The sequence below is a fragment of the Camelina sativa genome, chromosome 11, assembly GCF_000633955.1.
Source record: "Camelina sativa cultivar DH55 chromosome 11, Cs, whole genome shotgun sequence".
In the NCBI taxonomy this organism is placed as follows: domain Eukaryota; kingdom Viridiplantae; phylum Streptophyta; class Magnoliopsida; order Brassicales; family Brassicaceae; genus Camelina; species Camelina sativa.
Window position 1 is genome coordinate 28760485 of NC_025695.1, and position 20123 is coordinate 28780607.

At 35.6% G+C, this 20123-nt stretch overlaps 4 protein-coding genes and 1 pseudogene across 5 annotated transcripts in view; 4 read left to right on the forward strand and 1 right to left on the reverse strand.

Annotated features, from left to right (window-relative positions):
* The window catches only part of LOC104728454, an 8236-nt gene extending 4311 nt beyond the window's left edge, over positions 1 to 3925 (reverse strand). The window contains exons 1-13 of the mRNA XM_010447428.1: positions 3904 to 3925; positions 3727 to 3800; positions 3564 to 3650; positions 3371 to 3438; positions 3200 to 3269; positions 2907 to 3016; positions 2782 to 2805; positions 2609 to 2678; positions 2418 to 2467; positions 2220 to 2337; positions 2024 to 2112; positions 1888 to 1911; positions 1694 to 1781 (exon numbers count right to left, since the gene is read on the reverse strand). Of these exons, the coding sequence (XP_010445730.1) occupies positions 1694 to 1781; positions 1888 to 1911; positions 2024 to 2112; positions 2220 to 2337; positions 2418 to 2467; positions 2609 to 2678; positions 2782 to 2805; positions 2907 to 3016; positions 3200 to 3269; positions 3371 to 3438; positions 3564 to 3650; positions 3727 to 3800; positions 3904 to 3925 (894 nt within the window). The remainder of the gene's footprint in view (positions 1 to 1693; positions 1782 to 1887; positions 1912 to 2023; positions 2113 to 2219; positions 2338 to 2417; positions 2468 to 2608; positions 2679 to 2781; positions 2806 to 2906; positions 3017 to 3199; positions 3270 to 3370; positions 3439 to 3563; positions 3651 to 3726; positions 3801 to 3903) is intronic.
* Positions 5824 to 7687, forward strand: LOC104724535 (ubiquitin-conjugating enzyme E2 8). Its single transcript, XM_010443033.2, has 5 exons — positions 5824 to 5935; positions 6110 to 6197; positions 6770 to 6897; positions 7076 to 7180; positions 7319 to 7687. Exons 2-5 carry the CDS (start codon positions 6128 to 6130, stop codon positions 7460 to 7462), a joined length of 447 nt encoding a protein of 148 aa, XP_010441335.1. The 5' UTR covers positions 5824 to 5935; positions 6110 to 6127; the 3' UTR covers positions 7463 to 7687.
* Positions 7809 to 10818, forward strand: LOC104724536. Of its 2 annotated transcripts, none has more exons than XM_019232548.1 (2): positions 7809 to 7899; positions 8215 to 10818. In XM_019232548.1, exon 2 carries the CDS (start codon positions 9202 to 9204, stop codon positions 10489 to 10491), a length of 1290 nt encoding a protein of 429 aa, XP_019088093.1. In that variant the 5' UTR covers positions 7809 to 7899; positions 8215 to 9201; the 3' UTR covers positions 10492 to 10818. The 2 variants fall into 2 exon arrangements, with proteins under 2 accessions (XP_019088093.1, XP_010441338.1); XM_010443036.2 differs by having other exon boundaries at positions 8215 to 10815.
* On the forward strand, positions 11017 to 14246 carry LOC104728455 (annotated as a pseudogene).
* LOC104724538 lies at positions 15438 to 18697 on the forward strand. The gene is made up of 3 exons (XM_010443037.1): positions 15438 to 15531; positions 15860 to 16013; positions 16229 to 18697. Exons 2-3 carry the CDS (start codon positions 15873 to 15875, stop codon positions 18425 to 18427), a joined length of 2340 nt encoding a protein of 779 aa, XP_010441339.1. The 5' UTR covers positions 15438 to 15531; positions 15860 to 15872; the 3' UTR covers positions 18428 to 18697.

Here is a 20123-nt window from a genome sequence, read left to right on the forward strand (position 1 = left end):
CACGAAAAACTTTCTCCAAGAAAGAAAGAGCAAACTAAAGGTGCTACTTACATATGTGATATTTTAGTTTCGTGAGAGAGATTGGCAACAAAGAGCGTCTTTTTATTTACAGCAACCTCCTGAATTAACAGTCAGTGGTGTTAGCACAACTCCATAAAGAAAATGACTCAAATTACATCACAACAAAACCTTGATTCATCCCCAGAATATGTCATCTTTCAAATTTGTGGCAACAGTTCTGACATATTTTGAAGATAATAAGAACAGGTACCTCAACAAAAGCAGGAGTTTCATCAAGTCCTTCCACAACCTCATCTTCTATCAGAAGGCTTTCTCGTCGAAGGTAGTCTTCATACCTGAATTATCAAAAACCCTTTTAAGTTTACCAAAAACTTCACTTTATGTGCTCTTGATAACAAGTGCAAGATGCAAATAGTTAAATCCCTTACCAAACCTTGTGATCTATGCAATACCTAATCAACAAAAATAAATAGCGTTAGTCTTTTGTAATGGCATACAAAATCTAGCAAACAAGTTACAACCAGAGTTACATAAACAAATCTCCAAAACATGGAAAATCAATATACTTGGGTGGACGGTATGGAGCTATCTCGGCCGCTTCAAGAAAAATCTTGCATTTGTGCAAGTATTCACCTTTCTTCTTTTCCAGCGCCTACAATATAGAATATTTAATCAGCAATCGTATTTCAAATAACTACTTTTTAAATGACTACTAAAATACTTTTCATTATTACTATAAACTGCTCTCACCTCTTTTGCTTCGTTAGCAGAAGCAAACTCAACAAAGCCACATCCCATATGCTTGCCATTGTGGTTTACAATAAGTCGAACATGAACAACTTCTCCAACATCTTTAAAGAGATCGTTGCTGTTAAAATAATAAAAGTGGAGGGTAAAATAATAGCCATGAAGAACTTGCTCCAGGAAGGAAAGAGGGAATTAAAGGTGCTAATTACATATGTGATATTTTAGTTTTGCGAGAGAGATGGGCAACAAAAAGTGTCTTTTTTCTTACGGAAACTGCCTGAATTTAACAGCCAAAGGTGTTTTTAGCCATACTTAAAAGAGAAAAGGGACTTCAATTGCATAACAGCAAAAGGTAGGCTCATCTAAAGAGCCATCCCCCGAATTAGTTATCTTTCTACTTTGTGGCAACAGTTACTGTTGGACATGGGCTGCGCCCCAATATGCCACTCGGCCCAACAAGACGAATTCTATGATTCCGGCCCGACCAAAATGGATGCAAGTCATTAATAATCCGTAAAGGGCAATCTCGGGAATTCACGATGGGAGCCCTAGAAAACCCTCGGTCTACAGTCCACTATATAAAGAAACAGTACTCACTGGAGAAAGGAGAGAGACTCGCGTACAATACCCCGAGAGCAATACTTTGCGTCTAAAAACTCTTGTTATTCTCTGTATAATTTTCTGTTAGCTTCCGAGCTCGTCGTGACTCACTTGTCAGTTCTCCTGTGAACTGACGAGCACGATCTTGACTCGTTTTAGTGACGACCTCACATTCCTATCGTTAATAAAGAACAAACTTCACTCTTTCCCCCTAAAATCGATATTTATTTAGTGTTGTGCAATTCCCAGTACAAACAGTTATGTTATTAGAAGCTAAGCTTTTCGTCTGAGCCTGACATATTTTGGAGATAAGAAGAACACGTACCTCAACAAAATCGGGAGTTTCATATAGTCTTTTCATTGCCCCATCTTCTTCTGTCAGAAGGCTTCCTCGTCGAAGGTAGTCTTCATAACTGAAATATCAAAACCCTAGTGATATCTCCATGTAAAGTAGACCAAAAACGTCACCCAATGTGCTCTTGATAACAAACTCAAGAAGCAAAGAGTTAAATCCCTTACCAAAGCTTCTCTGCAAAGTTGTACCTAGTTAACAAAAGTATTAGTGTTAATCTTCTGTAATGGCATCAAAAGTCTAACAATAAGTTATAACCAGTGTTAGAGAAACAAAACCCCATAACATGGAAAATCAATTTACTTGGGTCGTGGAGGGTATGGAGCTGTCTTAGACACGTTAAGAAAAATCTTACGATCGTGTAAATATTCACCATTCTTCTTTTCCAGCGCCTACAGTTTAAAATATTTCATCAGCTACGGCACTTTCAAATAACTAGTATATTTTTCATCACAAGTATACACTACTTTTCTTATCATTACTACAAAAACTACCTCACCTTCTTTGCTTCTTTAGCAGAAGCAAACTCAACAAATCCATAGCCGACATGCTTACCCTCGTTGTTTACAATAAGTCGAACACTAACAACTCCTCCAACATAATTAAAGAAATCGGAACTGTAAAAGTGGATGACAAAATATCAGTCTATGAACAACTTGCTCCAAGCATGAAAGTGGAAATTTACGGAGCTACTTACATATCTGATACTTTAGTTTGGGGAGAGAGATTGGCAACAAAGAGTACTTCCTGAATTTAATAACAACAAAAATTAGCCCAATCTAAGGATTCATCCGCAGAATTAAGTCATCTTTTAGACTTTGTGGCAACAATTATTATTAAATGTTGTGCGTTTCTTTTGAGATGTTTTGAAGATATAAGAACAGGTACCTCAACAAAATTGGGTGTCTCATCTTCTTCTTCTATCGGAAGGCTTTCTCGTCGAAGGTCTTCTTCATACCTGAAATATCGAAAATCTCTTGTGATCTCTACATGTATACAAAAAACTTGACTAAATGTGCTCTTAATGACAAACTCAATATGCAAATAGCTAAATCCCTTACCAAACCTTGTGATCTATGCAATACCTAATTCACAAAAACAAAAGCGTTAGTCTTCTATAATCGTCATAAAACTCTAGTAATAAGTTACAACCAGTTTTACAGAAACAAATATCCATAACATTTACTTGGGTGGAAGGTATGTAGCTCCCTTATCAGCCACATCAAGAACAATATCAGCCACATCAAGAACAATCTTATTATCTTGCAAATATTCACCGTTCTTCTTTTCCAGCGCCTAGAGTATAAAAGATTTGAGTCAGAAATCGTACTTACAAATAACTACTTGTATATATTTCATCATAAGTATAAACCACGTTTCAGATGACTATTTAAATAACTTTTTCATCATTACTATGAAAACTACTCTCACCTTTTCTACTTCGTCAGCTTAAGGGAACTCAACAAAGGCACAGCCCACAAGCTTAAAATTGTAGTCTAAAAGAAGTCGAACACGAACAACTTGTCCAACATTTTTAAAGAAATCGATGCTGTGAAAATTGATGATATAATTATCAGTCCTAGAAAAACTTGCTCTGAGGAGGGAATAGGAAATTAAAAAAATATATATAAAAAAGTGTTGTTTACTTACATATTTGGTATTTTAGTTTCGCAAGGGAGATTGTCAACGAAGAGAGTCTTTTTTCCTACGGCAGCTTCCTGAATTGAACAGCCATGAAGGTGTTAGCACAACTTTAAGGAGAAAAAGACTCAAATTGCTTGATAGAACATGAACTTGTGCAATATATGCAACAAACAGTACAACATTTTTCAAAAAATTATACCTTCGCTGAGATCACATTAGCCTGATCAGACTTTGGCTCTAACAACTCAACCTGCTTGAGACTATCAGCAGATTCTTTGGTTGTGTCCTGTTTACATAAGTAAGGCATTAGAAGACAGTACGTGCGAAGAAACAAGAGGAATCCGTATAATCTTAGGTTATACCTTGTTCTTGGATTTTTTCTTTTGTTTCTTGAGAGTGGGTTTGGTCCCCAAATCATCTTCCAGCTTTCGCTTACCTAACAACAAGAGCAGCCAAAAAAAAAAAGACCTCTTGAGACAAGAGTAAGTGTGGGTGTAGTAAAACATTAGACAAAGAGCTCAGAGCCACCAATAACAAACCCAAATATTTAGCTTTGGCCATCGGAGAAGATGAAAACAAGCTTTTGATAAGAGCGGTTTGTGTATATTTGTCCGGGAAGCGTTGAGAGAGCAGCAAGCAATCAATAATTTCAAATAACCCTAGTTTACTTTTTATTTATAAAAAAGTACAATAACGGACTCTGGTTTGGGCTGGGCTGGGCTGGGCTTTTTCTATTGGTACCTGTTAAAGATGCACATCGTGCTTCTTCTTCTTCTTCTTCTTCTTCCTGGTTCCGTCTCTCTGCATTAGGTAACAAATCTCATGTTCGACATATCCATACAAATTATTTATGAAAAAATCTACAAAAAAAAAAAAATATAAATGAAACCGTAACATCGAAGAAGAATTAATAAGATATACTTTTGTAATCGGCGTTAAAATCTGTGTATCTGATTCATGAATCCCGATTAAAAACCCAAGAGACACGCACGATTCGATCAACCAAGTTCAAACAAAATAAATGGAAAATTTGGGGAGGGAGGGGGGGGGGATTTAGAAGAACGAGTGTAACTAACCGTGACAGAGGAAGATGATAGAGAGGCTCTTTCGATTACGGCTCTCATTTCCCACCGACGGCAAACGTCGAGACTGCGGAGAGGAGCAAAGGTGAGAGAGGAAGCGATCGATATGCAATGGTGGAAATAGAACAATGTTTCTTTCTTTCTTTTTTTAATTGTCAAAAACATTTTGTTTTAAAAGGAATCATTGAATATAAACCGAGCCAAATTGATATATCGAAAACTGGTTTTTCTTATTTCGTTTTCTTTTTATAAACTGAACCGATTAATTCTCTGGTATTGAAAAGAATTATCTATTTATTTATCAAAGTCGATATTTGTTGGCTTACCGTAACCGGTTTAGAGCAGATCAACCGAAAATAACCAAGCCAAATTGAATAATATTCCCTTATTTTGTCATTGTAACAACAAATATATGATTTTGCATAAATTTAAAAATCAATAAAGTAAATTTAGATTAATGTTTTAATTGTAATATGAATCACACATATCTCTTTATTTGATGTATAAAATAAATAATTTCCCATCTCAACCATAGATGTACTTCTTTTTTGACAACTTTTTCAAACAAACTCTTGTAAGTAAATAAATATAAACTCTTAATATTTGTTTGATAGCTAATTCATTCACCATATCGAGTTTATATATATCCATCCATCCACTAGGCCACCATTATGCCTTCTGATTAGAAAAGAACCGTCTTAAACCATTTGCCTATCTTGTCATTTATCCATAACTAATTCGTGATATTACCATTAGTCATTTGCAGTAATACGAATCCCACTATGACGACATGATGACTGCATGATATGACATTAAACTATTATCGTTACAAAACTTAAAGATCTATACCTTTTGAGATTTTCACACAATTTTAAAAATTATTTTACAATACTAAATAAATATTCTTATATTAACTGAGGGTTATAAAAAAAATAAGTTTACATTCAATGAAAAATGTAATTGGTATGGATAAATCAGAATATATTTAGTTTGAGATAGAGATTGAAAATAATTTTGTCACAAAAAAACTAGATAAAATTTTCATTAAAGTACTGATTTTTTCATTGCTATTTCTAACAAAGACAAATATATTCAACCGTTCATATCTCTACACTTGGCTATATTTTTAAGAATCAAGGAAAAAGATAGAATATGTAGCAAAGACAAATATATAATTTTAAATTGCATCATGATTCAGAATCATTGGAATCTAAGTGGGGTCAATTGAAATATAGCCCCACCCTTTATAATTTCTTGAAAAATAAACAGGCATAGGAGTAGTATTTTAAAACTTTACAGATATTTCCCTAAGCAGCAATTATTACTACAATAAATAATATTTTATCCAATTAAAAATATGATTCTCTCTCTTCCTTTCTTCTAAGCATAAAAACCCAAACTTTTCTCTTTCGTTTTTGCTTTCTTCTAAGCAATCTGCAGGCAGGAGTGTGATTCGCAAAAAAGTCGAATTTGGAGGATTCTTTCTGAGGTAACAAAGCTTTCTCCTTTTTGATTAACAAACCCATATGAGATCAAAGCTAGCTTCTTTATAGGAAAATTCAAAAAAGCTCGTCTCTTTTTTTGTTCGATTCAATCAGATTGGTAAAAGTTCATCGGATTTGAGCTGGATTGATCTAGGTTTAACTTGTATTGCTTTTTTTAGGGATTTTTCAGTGAGAAAATGGCGTCGAAACGGATCTTGAAGGAGCTGAAGGATCTCCAGAAAGACCCTCCAACCTCCTGCAGTGCAGGTTACTTCCAAAAAAAAACAAAATCCCGAACTCTTGTTGTTGGATCCATTACTTAATTTTCTGATTAACTATTATGTATGATCACAAATCTGCCATATATTTAGTGTTCTAGAGATCACAGAGGTACTCTGTTGCTAATTAATTATTAGACTGATCAGAGTTAGAGGAGTTTAGAAATGTAGAATCCTTCTTTTTGTTGTTTACTTATGTATTGGCTTATGTTTATCTAATGTTCTGTAACGAATCTCAGTTTATCAGTTGTTACTTTTCTCTAGTTATAAGACTAATCAGAGTTAGAAGATTTGAGAAATGTAGAATCCTTCTTTTTGTTGTTTACTTATGTATTGGCTTATGTTTATCTAATGTTCTGTAACGAATCTCAGTTTATCAGTTGTTACTTTTCTCTAGTTATAAGACTAATCAGAGTTAGAAGATTTGAGAAATGTAGAATCCTTCTTTGCTTGTGTTTTTTTTTTTTTTTGCTTATAATTTGGCTTTTGTTTATCTAAGATTAACTCAGTTTACTAGTTGAGTCACAGACTGAAGAAATTGAGTTGCATGAAAATTTATAGGTCCAGTTGCTGAAGACATGTTTCATTGGCAAGCTACAATTATGGGTCCTGCAGAGAGTCCGTATTCAGGCGGTGTGTTTCTCGTTACCATTCACTTCCCTCCGGATTATCCTTTCAAGCCACCAAAGGTATTCAATATTGAACAACTCTAAAAAGTACCAGAAACTTTAGGTTTAGTAAGGTTTCCTAAAAGCTTAGTAAAGGATTTGCTATTCATAAACTTTTTCTTTTTGTGTGGTACTTCTCATTAGTATATTTCCTTTAATCTTGACACTTAGATTGGTTGTGTTGTTTTTTTTGTTGTAGGTTGCATTTAGGACGAAGGTGTTTCACCCAAATATCAACAGCAATGGAAGCATTTGCCTCGACATCTTGAAAGAGCAATGGAGCCCCGCTCTAACCATTTCCAAGGTGAGTTTCACATCTTTTGGAAATATTGGTTTCTCCAATGTTCGTTTATGTTCCAAACGTATAGTAAAGATCATCTACATTTTCAGCTAGGATCTTGCTCTAGTTCTTTAATGGAAATGATTAATACGATTTTGGTAGGTGTTGCTCTCGATATGCTCGCTGTTAACGGATCCAAATCCAGATGATCCGTTGGTGCCAGAGATTGCACACATGTACAAAACCGACAGAGCCAAGTACGAGGCAACTGCAAGAAACTGGACTCAGAAGTATGCCATGGGCTAACCAAAAGATTCTTCTGCTTCAGCACCTGTTTATGCTTTTATTTAAATATGTTTTATTTCTTCTTCTTGATTTAACTTCAATAAAATGTTTAAAATATCAACTTTTTCTTTCTTTTTTTTCTATCAAAGAAGCGTCTGTACTATATATGTTTATTGGTTTGAAAAAAAAAATGTTTGTGGGTTTGATTATCATCACCTCTATCTGAAATTCTGAAGGTTTATAATTTATTAAGGGTAAATGAGAAACAGTGTGTTCTAATAAATGAATATTTTAAAGATAAATGGACTGTTCTAGATGTTTTTTTTAAAACCACAAAAAGCTTAATGAAAATTGAACCGTCGGAAAAGGAAAAAAAGGAGAACTTTTTACCATTGCAGTGAAGTGAAGTGTTCTCATCTCCGAAGAATCTGAAAGAGTCCTGCTGGCTGCAACTGCAAGTAAGCATTTTCCACCTAACTAAAAGTTAAAAATTTGTAGTTTTTGACCTCACTCAGAGTTCATAACTTCATATACTATGTCGCATTCGACAAAAGAAAAACAAAAATTCAAATTTTTAGGGTTTATCCTTTAACTGGGTTTATTGAATCACCTTCTCTATTGAAAAAGTCATCTCCTTTATTGTTGTCTTCCATTTCGTATTGTAGCTGATACTGTTATCTTCTGAAATTGAGCTCTAGGGTTTCTCAAAATTGCGAACATGGCTTTAGGGTATTCCGATTGACACCCATAATTTGTTTTGTTTCTGTTTGAAGGTTTGTGGTGCTCATGGATACAAGAAAGGTTCCGTTGCTCTGTTATTGGAATGGGTGTATAAAAGATGGTCCTGATGGTCCATTCTATGAAGGGTCAAGTCCAAGAGGGATCAGAGTTGACAGCAAAATCGAACTATCCCAGTTGTTGGATGATCTGCATCGAGTTACTGGTTTTGAAAAGGGAAAGTTTCAGATTGATTTGATTGGTAGGTTCCCTTCCATCGTTCAGCAACAGATGGTCAAGTATGTGCGTTTGCCCATTGTGGATGATTGTAGTTTAGAGATGATGCTAGAGGTTCTAAGTCACCATCCTTCTATCAACAATCTGGAGTTGTATTTAAAGATCAAACCGTTGTCTGATGAAGGAACTGTTCCTATATCTCATGATCAGTCGCCATTGGAAAATAATGCGACCCGAAAGCGTGCTCGGCAAGAGGAGGAGGCTAGCGTCAATGCAGATGTAAATGTGAGTGTGAGGAATACTAAACTAAGAAGTCCGCCGGAGGATAACCATAATGGGTGGATTGAAGATGAAGAGAGTATGGATGAGACTGAGGAGAGTACGGATGAGGAGAATAAAGATGATAAAGAAAGCCCGCAGTTGATTTTCTCTAGTCCATGGCTTGATGAAAGTGAGTTGCATGTTGGGATGATTTTTAAAGATAAAGATGAGCTTGAGAATGCAGTGAAGTTGTACTCTAATAGAATGCAACGTGAGTACAGTAAATACGACTATTCCAATGAGGATACCTTAAAATACCGTGCAAGAAAGTATGTGAATGGTTTCTCACGGCAGCTAAAACAAATGGAAATGTCGTCAAGATAACAGAATATACAGGACCACATACTTGTAAGCCAGCAGATGTAAGCCCAGATTTTCTGGCAGGTGAGATCGAATGTCTAATAAAGGCTCAGCCCTCGCTCTCTATTGAAGAGTTGAACAAGTGGGTGAAAGAAGAATTTGGCTACACAGTCTCGTTTGCTAATATGTGGATTGCTAAAAAGAAAGCAATCACTGCAATCTTGGGAGATTTGGATAACAGTTTTAGTGTATTGCCCAAATTCATGGCTGCCCTTAGCTCATCTAACAGTATGCTCTTGGAATGGCAATATGATCCTTTTCCTGATCCCAAAGATGCATCCTTTCATTCTGTGTTTTGGGTGTTTCAGCAGTCAATTGCAGGGTTTCCTCACTGCAGACCTGTGATCATAGTGGATACAATAAACTTGAGCGGTAAGTACCCTGGGAAACTGTTGGTTGCAGCGGGATTTGATGCCGAAAACAAGATTTTCCCACTTTCGTTTGCAATTATTACCGAAGGAAGTTTGTCAGCTGATACTTGGCGTTGGTTCTTTGCATGCATCAGAAAGAAAGTAACACAAAGGGAAGGCATTTGTCTAATAACGAGTCCGGATCCTGACATAGTTACAGTTGTTAAGGAGCGTGAGTGTCAGTGGGCACAACACCGGTTCTGTCTTAGGCATATGTGCTTAAAATTTTATGAAGTTTTTCATAACAATCTCATGACAGAGTTTGTTTACAAGGCGGGATCTACGAAGTACGTATCAAAGTTCGTGAAGTACTTGAAGAAAATCGAAAAGATGAACTTGGAGGCTCGAAAATGGTTAGATAAAATACCTCCACATCAGTTGGCTCTGGCTTACGATGATGGTGGGATGAGATTTGGAATCATGAAAACAAACACAATATTTGGGACATATGGTTTCATAAACAAATCTCTTGATCTTCCTATCCCAACCTGCATCTTGCTAATTTTTGATCACCTGGCAGAGATTTTCAAATCTCAACGTGGTCGTCTTGGAGAATCACCGAATGGAAGAGACCTATACTCTAAATATGTCATGGATTTTTTTGAAGAGTGGAAGGAAGCTTCTAGAACGCACGATGTATTGCCTCTAGACCAGAGGGGGAATAAGTTTCAGGTCACGGAAGTTAGAAAAACGAGATTTGTTGTTCATCGCAGTGATCGGGTTTGCACTTGTAGGATATGGCAACTTTTCAAGAGTCCATGTTCACACGTGTTAGCGGTTTGCAGGAGGCTGAACATTGATCATTTGCAGTACAGTACCGAAAGTTCTCTTGCAGTGTACGCAGCTGATTTCAATCCGCTTCCGGGTGTATCTGACTGGCCTGAAGCTTCCCAAGTTCCAAGATTGTTTCCTCCTGGAAGTTGTCAGATATCAGCTCAGCCAAGCAAGGTTATTGGAGGCCAAAAACGATCCAACACTGGCAAAAACAAAGGTCCTAAACGTTGAACCAAACTGAACTAAAATGGTGAAGATGGTTACGTTTGTTACCGATGTACTTTGGTTTGGTTCAGTTTGAGTTTAAGGGAAACTTAAAAGTCAGTTTTTTTCAATATGTACAAAGAAGCGGCTAAAGTAGTTTGGTGAATGCTTAAACCTAATAAGTAGTAAAAGTTTTTTTGTTTGTATGATATGCTAACCGGTTTAGTGTTTGTTTTTTGGGAGGTTGTATGAAAACCGGTTTGGTTCCTGTAATGTCTGGACTAGGGTAACGTTTGTGATGATGATGTATTTGTATGCAGTAGTCAGTGTATGCACTTTCGTTTTTTTTCACGATATCTTTCGTTTATGCCTACACCGAGATAAGAAGCCAATCGGGTCTGCCGGTGCGGTTCAATGTTGGCTCACATATCTCGGTTTATAGTTGTTTTATACCAATTCTTAACCCCTAATTTCGATCAGCGCAGTCGTGTCGCTTTCTTGTTTCTTCCTCAGGTCTCGTCATAATAGAAATCACAAGACAAACAAAACACTATGATGGTTACTGATCTTCCACATGATTTAGAAACAGAGATACTCTCTAGGGTTCCGGCCACTTGTCTACAGAAATTGCAAACTACTTGCAAACGTTGGTACGCTTTATTCAGAGACCCGAGATTTGCCAAGAAGAACTTTGGCAAAGCAGCAGCGCAGGTGATCTTAATTAATGATTACAAGGGTTATTCAGCCACATTAATGGATACTCTAATTCATAGCGTCAATCTCCATGGAATCCAAAACAGCTTTGATCCATCCTTTGAGGTTGCAGTTAAACTTAACAAGAACAGTTCAACTGTTCAAGCTATCGTCCATCTTAATTCACTGCGAGGGTTTATTATTGTGTACTACAGAGGACAGTAAACTCGTGGTTTGGAACCCTTATACTGGTCAAACCAGGTGGATCCAATCCGATGATCATCGTATATTCTTATACAAGTATGTCTTAGGATACGTAAACAACAGCGGCAAATCTTGGGATAGCTACAAAATATTGGCTTTTGACCATTTTCAAAGCTGCCTACAGTATTCTCCTCCTAAGNTATGAGTTCAACTCTGAATATTCATGGAGGGTTCTTGATGACGTCTCTCCTAAATTTTTCATTCACTCTAATGGCGTGACTCTCAAGGGAAATGCCTACTGGTACGCTTCAGATAAAGAAGACCCCCTCTTTGTTTTCATACTGAAGTTTGATTTCGCTACCGAGAGATTTGGACGTATGCGTCTCCCTCTATCTTTTAAGAGAACTAGTTATGCTGGTGTGGTTCTCTCAGTTGTTAGAGAAGAGAAACTTGCCTTGTTACAACAACATGGGGTTGGTATAGATTCATTAAAGATGGATATATGGGTGACCAAAACTAAGATGATCGATGAGGCCAAAGACTTGTCGTGGAGCAACTTCTTAGTAGTGGATTTGGGTAAAGTTATGTTACCAGGACCAGATGTGAGGAGCCATATTATGAGTTTCTTGGTTGACGAGAAGAATAAAATGGTTGTGTGTTGATATACAGAGTTACCAAGATTGACTGATACCATGGCAAAATTTTACTTTGCTATAGAGGGTATACAAGTTCATAATTTGATTGTACAAGAACCACAGGGTACTGTTTGGCCATTTCTCGTCAGTTATGTTCCTAGTTTGGTTCAAATTCATTGAGGAGGTATTGGCAGGCAAAAGGGAGTAATTACAAGTTTTTTTTTAGTCAATTATAAAAATAGGGCTGATTCTGTTAAGTTAATAAACAGAGTAGCTGAATTTTCTTTAATGTTTTCGCTTTTGGAAAATACTTTTTGGTGATCTACTTTAATATACATTGTTTATGAATGCGTAGTGAGCTATAATATATATATCCTCGGACTTTTTCTTTTCTTCAGAATTAGGTATGTGTGTGTGTGTGTGCATATGAAAGCCGAAAACAAAATTGTAGAAAGCTAACAAGGATTTTTAATCAGATAGCAACTTGTAAAAGCTCCTATTATAGGAGAATTCAGTAAGTTTTTTCAGAATTCAGTAAATTCAGTCCTATATATATATACATGTTCCAAATCGCTTTATTGAAGTCTTGCAGAGTTTTGATTAACATAGTAGTTGCTGAATTCTCCTTTACTTTTGCGTTTTGAGAATTTGACTTGGGATTTGTTCAAAAAAAAAAAAAAAGAGAGAATTTGACTTGGGAAATCAATCAAATTCTTCAGATCCTCATTCCTAGAACCATTACTAAAATCCTGCATGGTTAATCACTCAATATTGCTCTACTTTTACCCACAGTTCTGAATAGATGCGTAGTATGTTTAAGGGTTCAGATACAGTTATTGAAAGAGTTATGTATGTTAATGAAATGTCTGCACTCATGCAGGAAGAAATAGAGAGTTCACACAAGACCAAAATTGAGAAGTCTAAGGATACATTCAGCTGGTGACTAAGGTATTGAGTTTATTGAGGTTAATAATCCGCCTATTTCAGTCTGAGTTTTGATTTCAGTTTGTAATGCATAATCAGTAGAGCCTCTCCATCTTGTTGTAGTGTTTCCTAATACGTTCGGAAAAATGGTTTAGTTATAAAGATTGAGAACAAAAAAAATGGTAAATACTTTTTTTTTTTTTGTCATTTTTAATATTTTTCATTATTTGTTAAAAAGCAGATGTGATCTTTGTCACATGAAAACTAGCAATACTTTTCTGTGGATCTCTTTTTCTTTACTCCTTTGATGCTTTGCACTGTCCAATCTTTTAATACTTTGTAGATATGGTTTCCCCTGTGATGTTGATTTTCATTGCTTCCAAGATGTTGATGCAAAGGTTCCAAGTTCTGATGGTCTAGTATCAACCTTTTCACAATGCTGGTTGGTAATGAGTATATAGTTCCTTCTTCCCAGAATATTGACGGCTCATTACCAACCGGCATTGTGAAAAGGTTGATAATGAGTATAGTTCCTTCTTCCTCATTCCAAGAACGTCAAGAATCAACAGACCAAACTCGAGATAGAAGGAATGGTTACCCATACATCAACGACAAACATTAAAATTCAAGAGTAACCATCGACTTCATCACGAGCCAATAACCACTGCCACATAACAGAAAAATCATAAACGTAAAAACTATACCACCAAACACCGTTCCGATTACAATATGTGGTAGGGCGTATCGCACATAGGGTTGTTGGATAGAAAACACCGTAATTTTAAAATTACACTTCGATGAATTGAACTAAATTTACACCGTAATGTTACCATGTAAGTCTTCTTCAATACCCTATCCGTTAGTTTAGTGCTCATAGGAAATGTTACCATATAAGTCTTCTTCAATACCTTATCGTTAGTTTAGTGCTCATAGGAAATGTTACCATATAAGTCTTCTTCAATACCTTATCGTTAGTTTAGTGCTCATAGGAAATGTTACCATATAAGTCTTCTTCAATGCCCTATCCGTTAGTTGTAATGAAGCTTCATGCCTTGATTAGGTTTCTGATCCTGTCTTGACCCCTGGCTCCCCTAGCTCTCCTAATGTAAGTCTAAGTCTCTCTTCCTTTGTCCTTTGATCTGATATTCTTTTGTCTTATCTTTGCTGATCTGATGATATTCTCTCTATGTGTTAATGCAGAGGTCCATAAAATTTGAAGAATTCAAGGCTGCCAGAGCTAGGCAAATACTGAGAAACAAGAGTAAGAATGCTACACGCCTGAGCAGCAAAAAGGCTGCAAAGCACTACAACACCTACGACGACTAGTTTATGTTTTAAACAGTAACTCTACTTATGTTCTCTACATATGTTTTAAACAGTAACTCTCTACTTATGTTTTAAACAATAGCTAAACTGAACTAATTGAACTAAAATTACACCGTAATTCTTCAGAATTCAGTAAATTCAGTCATATATATATATATATGTTCCAAATCGCTTTATTGAAGTCTTGCAGAGTTTTGATTAACATAGTAGTAGCTGAATTCTCCTTTACTTTTGCGTTTTGAGAATTTGACGATGTTGGTGATCAAGTATAGAGAAAAAATGCTGCAGAGTTTCACAAGATAAACGTTCAAAATGGTGACTCCAGTCACTCCACCTTCTTTTTGGTTTGATTAAAGCTGCTAGCGTTTGGGGCGGCTACAAAAACTAATTGGCAACAGAGGATATATTGACTTGGGAACATCTTCAGAAGAAACCTTAGTTTTTGTTGTTGCCAATTATAAAGCTTATTTTAATTAAAAGATATTATAATTAAAAAGCTTAGATTTTCATTTTTCTGTATTCAATATAAGTGAAAAATGAATAGATAAACAAACATTTAGTATTAATAAAAGTGATTATATTTTAATTAAAATTAAAACTCATTAAATATGCATATCTGATAATATTGGGCCGACAAATGATTATTTCAAAAGCAGAAGAGAAGCAAATATTTAAAACGAACATTGACGTCAACAATCGAGAGACCAAACTCGAGATAGAAGTGAATGGTTACCCATACACCGACGACAAACATCAAGAGAAACCACCACGAAAACCGTAACCATCGACTTCATCACGAGGCAATAACGACTGCCACATAACCGAAAAATCATAAATATAGAAACTATACCACCAAACACCGTTCCGATTACAATATGTGGTAGGCGCATCGAGGCACATAGGGTTGTTGGATAGAAAACACCGTAATTTTAAAATTACAATTCTTCGAACTAATACAGTAGATTTAAAGGCATTTTATTCTTAAGATAATTGTATTTTTTCTGTAGATATGTGTTTTCGAAGAGACATTATATTCGTGTTTTATTAAATTGTACCCCCAAAAAAATACAAAAAAGTTTGGGCACTATTTGATATTTGTTAGAAATTAGAGGGCTTTTTCAGTCATTTTCATGAATATTGATATTTTTTTATCGTTTACAACTGAATCGTCGTCGTTGCCGAAGGATTAAAAGAAGCAACTTTTTTACCATTTTTGCGCAGTCTTAAGTGTTTCTCTTCTCCGACGAGGTCACCGGAGCTGGCGGCGGAAGACGTTCTACTTCAGGTAAAAAAACTACTCAAAAGGCTCTTCCGAAAGTGAGCCATTTTCATCTTTATCTTCTCAATTCCTTGGATTCGACCATTTTGAAGAATTTAGGGTTTATCCTTTCTACTGGGCTTCTCGTATCGAAAGCTTTAATCTTTATGAAATTGATCTTTAAGGTTCCTCATTCGCTATAAATCATGAATTTAAGGTTTATCCGTTGGTCATTTCTTCTATTTCTCTTTGAGAGTTTCCCGCCTTTTAACTAAATTATGTCTTCCATGTCTTTGGTTGTTTCAGTTCAAACCTTCGATTAATCTTCGTCTTTCTTTGCGTTTTTTTTTCCAAGGTTTCTGGTGGTCATGGATACAAGGAAGGTTACAGTCTTCTGTTATTGGAATGGTTGCATCAAAGATGGTTACGATGGTCCATTCTATGAAGGATCAAGTCCAAGAGCAATCAGAGTTGACAGCAAAATCGAACTATCCCAGTTGTTGGATGATCTNTTGTTTCAATTCGAACCTTCGATTAATCTTCGTGTTTCTTTGCGTTTTTTTTTCAAAGGTTTCTGGTGGTCATGGATACAAGGAAGGTTACAGTCTTCTGTTATTGGAATGGTTGCATCAAAGATGGTTACGATGGTCCATTCTATGAAGGATCAAGTCCAAGAGCAATCAGAGTTGACAGCAAAATCGAACTATCCCAGTTGTTGGATGATCTGCATCGAGTTACTGGTTTTGAAAAGGGAAAGTTTCAGATTGATTTGATTGGTAGGTACCCTTCCATTGTTCAACAACAGATGGTCAAGTATGTGCGTTTGCCCATTGTGGATGATTGTAGTTTGATGATAATGCTGGAGGTTCTAAGTCACCATCCTTCTATCAACAATCTGGAGTTGTATCTAGAGGTCAAACCGGTTTCTGGTCAGGCGACTCGAAAGCGTTCTCGACAAGAGGATACTTTTTTTGATGGGAGTGTGAGAGATAACACATTAGGAATTCCACTGGTGCATAATAGCAACGGGTGGATTGAAGATGATGAGAATTTGGATGATGGAGACTGTGGAATTGGTGGTGGTAAAGCGACTGCACAGAAGGATTCTAGGATGACAAAGCCAGGTCTAATGAAAGGGGTCTGCGATAGTGTCTCAAAGAAGGTGATTTTCTCTAATTCATGGCTTGATGAACGTGAGTTGCATGTTGGGATGGTTTTTAGAGATAAAGTTGAACTGGAGAAAGCAGTGGAGTTGTACTCTAATAGAAGACAACGTGAGTACATCGCGTACGAAGACAATATATTCACGTGCAAGAAAAGGAAAGTCTGCGGGTGGGTTCTCAAGGCAGCTGAAACGAAGAGCCATGGCTTTGAGATAACAGAATATACAGATGCACATACTTGTAAGCCAGTAGATGTGGGCTCAGATTTTCTTGCAGGTGAAATCAAAGGTCTACTAAAAGCTCAGCCCTCGCTCTCAATTGCAGAGCTGATTAAGTGGGTGAAAAAAGAATTTGGCTACGGAGTTTCGGATGATAGTATGCGGAATGCTAAAAAGAAAGCGATCATTGCAATCTTGGGAGATTTGGACAAGAGTTTTAGCGTGTTGCCAAAGTTCATGGCAGCTCTCTGCTCATCTAATAAGATGCTTTTAGATTGGCAATATGATAGTTTCTCTGATCGCAGAGATGCATCCTTTCGTTCTGTGTTTTTTACGTTTCAGCAGTCAGTTGAAGGGATTCCTCACTGCAGACCTCTCATTTTAGTGGATACGGTGGACTTGAGTGGCAAATACCCTGGGAAATTGTTGGTTGCAGCTGGGTTAGATGCTGAAAACAGTCTTTTCCCACTTGCGTTTGCGATTACTACCGAAGAAAGTTTGTCAGCTGATACTTGGCGTTGGTTCTTTGCGTGCATCAAAAAGAAAGTAAGGCAAAGGGAAGGCCTTTGTCTGATAACAAGTCTGAGTCCTGACATCGCTGCAGTTGTTAAGGAACCTGAGTGTCAGTGGGTGCAACACCGGTTCTGTCTTAGGCATCTGTGCTTCAAGTTTTATGATGTTTTCAATAACAATCTCATGACAGAGTTTGTATACAAGGCTGGATCCACGAAATACATATCAATCTTTGACAAGTACTTGAAGAAAATCGAAGAGATGAATCCGGAGGCTCGGAAATGGTTAGACCAGATACCTCTGCACCAATGGGCTTTGGCTCACGATAGTGACAGGCTGAGATACGGGATCATGACTACAAACTTAATCTTTACAACTTACAGTTTTGTAAACAAGTCCCGTGATCTTCCAATCACAGCCTGCATCTTGCTAATCTTTGATCACCTGGCAGAGCTTTTCAAATCGCGACATGGTCTTCTCGAGGAGTCTCTAAATAGCAGAGGAGAGGTGTATGCTAAACATGTCATGAGAAAGCTAGAAGAGTACAAGTTAACCTCTATAACACTCGACGTATTGCCTTTAGACCAGACTGCTGAGAGGTTTCAGGTCACAAAAGTGCTGCAAACTGTAAACAAGAAATATTTTGTTCACTGCAGCGATCGAGTTTGCACGTGTCAGACATGGCAAGTTTACAAGTATCCGTGTTCGCATGTGTTAGCTGTTTGCAGGAGGCTGAACTATGACCATTTGCAGTATGTAAATGACTTCTACAAGACAGAGAGTTTTCTTGGAGTTTATGCTGCTGAGTTTAATCCACTTCCAGGAGTCTCCAACTGGCCAGAAGCTTCCGATGTTCCAACACTGTTTCCTCGTGGAAGTGGTCAGATATCAGTTTTCCTGCCAGTGGCTAGCGAGTCACCCTGCGGGAAGTCAGCTAAGCCAAATGATGCGGACATGGGAGCGATAGGAGGAAGCGAAACGAGACGATCAGGGCGACCAAAGAAGCCGAACAGCAGATATGTCAAATAAGGACTTGAATGGTAGAAATATTGATATGCATCGAGAAGATGGTTAGTGTTTGTTTGCTTATTGATGTTAGGGGAAACTTAGAAGCCGTGACTAAAGAGAATTGGGTGGATGAACCAGTTAGGAACGATTTTTGTTTGTTAAAGTATGCTAGCTAACCAGGTTAATGTAGGTCTTTTGTAGGTGTAAAAAACAACTCAAAAGTAGTTTTTTTGTTGTTGTTCGGAGATGTACTTTTGTATTTTGCTAATGTAAGTATTTTGTTCCTTATGAGTTGTGTTTGTGTGTATCATCAATACAATAAAAGTAGAAGGAGTTGCTCTCCAGTGTTGACACATCAGCTTTTTAATTGAAGGAAGAGTTGACACATCAGTTTATTTGTTTACCAATGAAAATATTTCATTAATACAACTCATATCTATTAGCCAATAATAATTAATTCATGTTCCACATTAGTATTTATATATTTTTAGGAACTAACACATTATTTAAATTATGTAACCAATTTCACCAAAAAAAAATTATGTAACCAATTAAATTATAAGAAATAATAAAAATCATCAATAATTTTGGAAAATAAATGTTTAAATTTATAGCCTAAATTTAAACTAAATTAATAAAGGGGGATTTTCAAAAATACCATTTTTTCTATGTCACTTTTCAAAAATACCCTTAATGGTATCAATTTTCAAAAATACCCCTTTTTAATATATAAAATAAAAAAAATCTAAACTTTAAACCCTACCCCCTAAAAACTATACTGTAAATGTAAAAATAGAGAACCCAAACCTAAAAAAAAAAAAAAAATTATTTAATATATTGTAATTGTGTAAAAGAGGGCAAAAATAAAAATATTAAAAAAATATATTTTTGAAAAAGGGTATCTTAAAAAGGCATTTATAACAAATCTCATTAATAAATCATTTACAATTTTCAAAATATAATAATATCAACTAAGTATATTAATCATTGTATGTCGTATCAATATTTTCTAAAAACGAAGGTTTAAAATTATAGCTTAAATTTAAAACAAATTAATAAATCATTTCTAATTTTAAAAAATATACTAATGTTAACCAATTATAATAATAATATTTTCCAAAAACAAAGGTTTAAAATTATAGCTTAAATTTAAAATAAATTAATAAATCATTTATAACTTTTAAAAATATACTAATATTAACCAAGTATAATAATAAAATCAATTCAACATAAGTATCATATTAGTAAAGTATAATATTAGTCAAATATAAATATAATATAATACAAATAGAATATAAATTAAGATTAACCACGAATAACACAAACCAAACTAAAGTAAAACTATGTATGTGTATATTGACTTACATGGAATTAGTATCAAACAAAACAAAACAATTAGATTTTAAAAAAAAAAGAACAAAAAAAGAAATAAATAACTTCTCTCAGAACAAAAAAAAAACTATATAAAAATTATGTGATTAAATTTGTATAAACTACAAAAATAATACACCATAAAATCAAGCTACACTAATATATCTCTCACAACAAATAAATAAAATAAAATTTGAGATTAATGTTGATAGTGATTTTATATATAAGAACACCAACTAATGATAAATTGAACAATATTTAAGTTCCAGAATTGAAGATTTTATATTTTAGTTTAAAATCAGTGACTTAAAATTACTTTGACAATTAACCTAATTGCTATGCTATT

Excerpts from the sequence above, each read along its gene's own strand:
- LOC104724535 (XM_010443033.2), top strand. The coding sequence starts at position 6,128 with ATGGCGTCGAAACGGATCTTGAAGGAGCTGAAGGATCTCCAGAAAGAC. Across the intron at positions 6,198-6,769 it reads TCCAACCTCCTGCAGTGCAG|GTCCAGTTGCTGAAGACATG; the intron begins GTTACTTCCAAA and ends GAAAATTTATAG. Across the intron at positions 7,181-7,318 it reads CCGCTCTAACCATTTCCAAG|GTGTTGCTCTCGATATGCTC; the intron begins GTGAGTTTCACA and ends CGATTTTGGTAG.
- LOC104724536 (XM_019232548.1), top strand. The coding sequence starts at position 9,202 with ATGTGGATTGCTAAAAAGAAAGCAATCACTGCAATCTTGGGAGATTTG.
- LOC104724538 (XM_010443037.1), top strand. The coding sequence starts at position 15,873 with ATGGATACAAGGAAGGTTACAGTCTTCTGTTATTGGAATGGTTGCATC.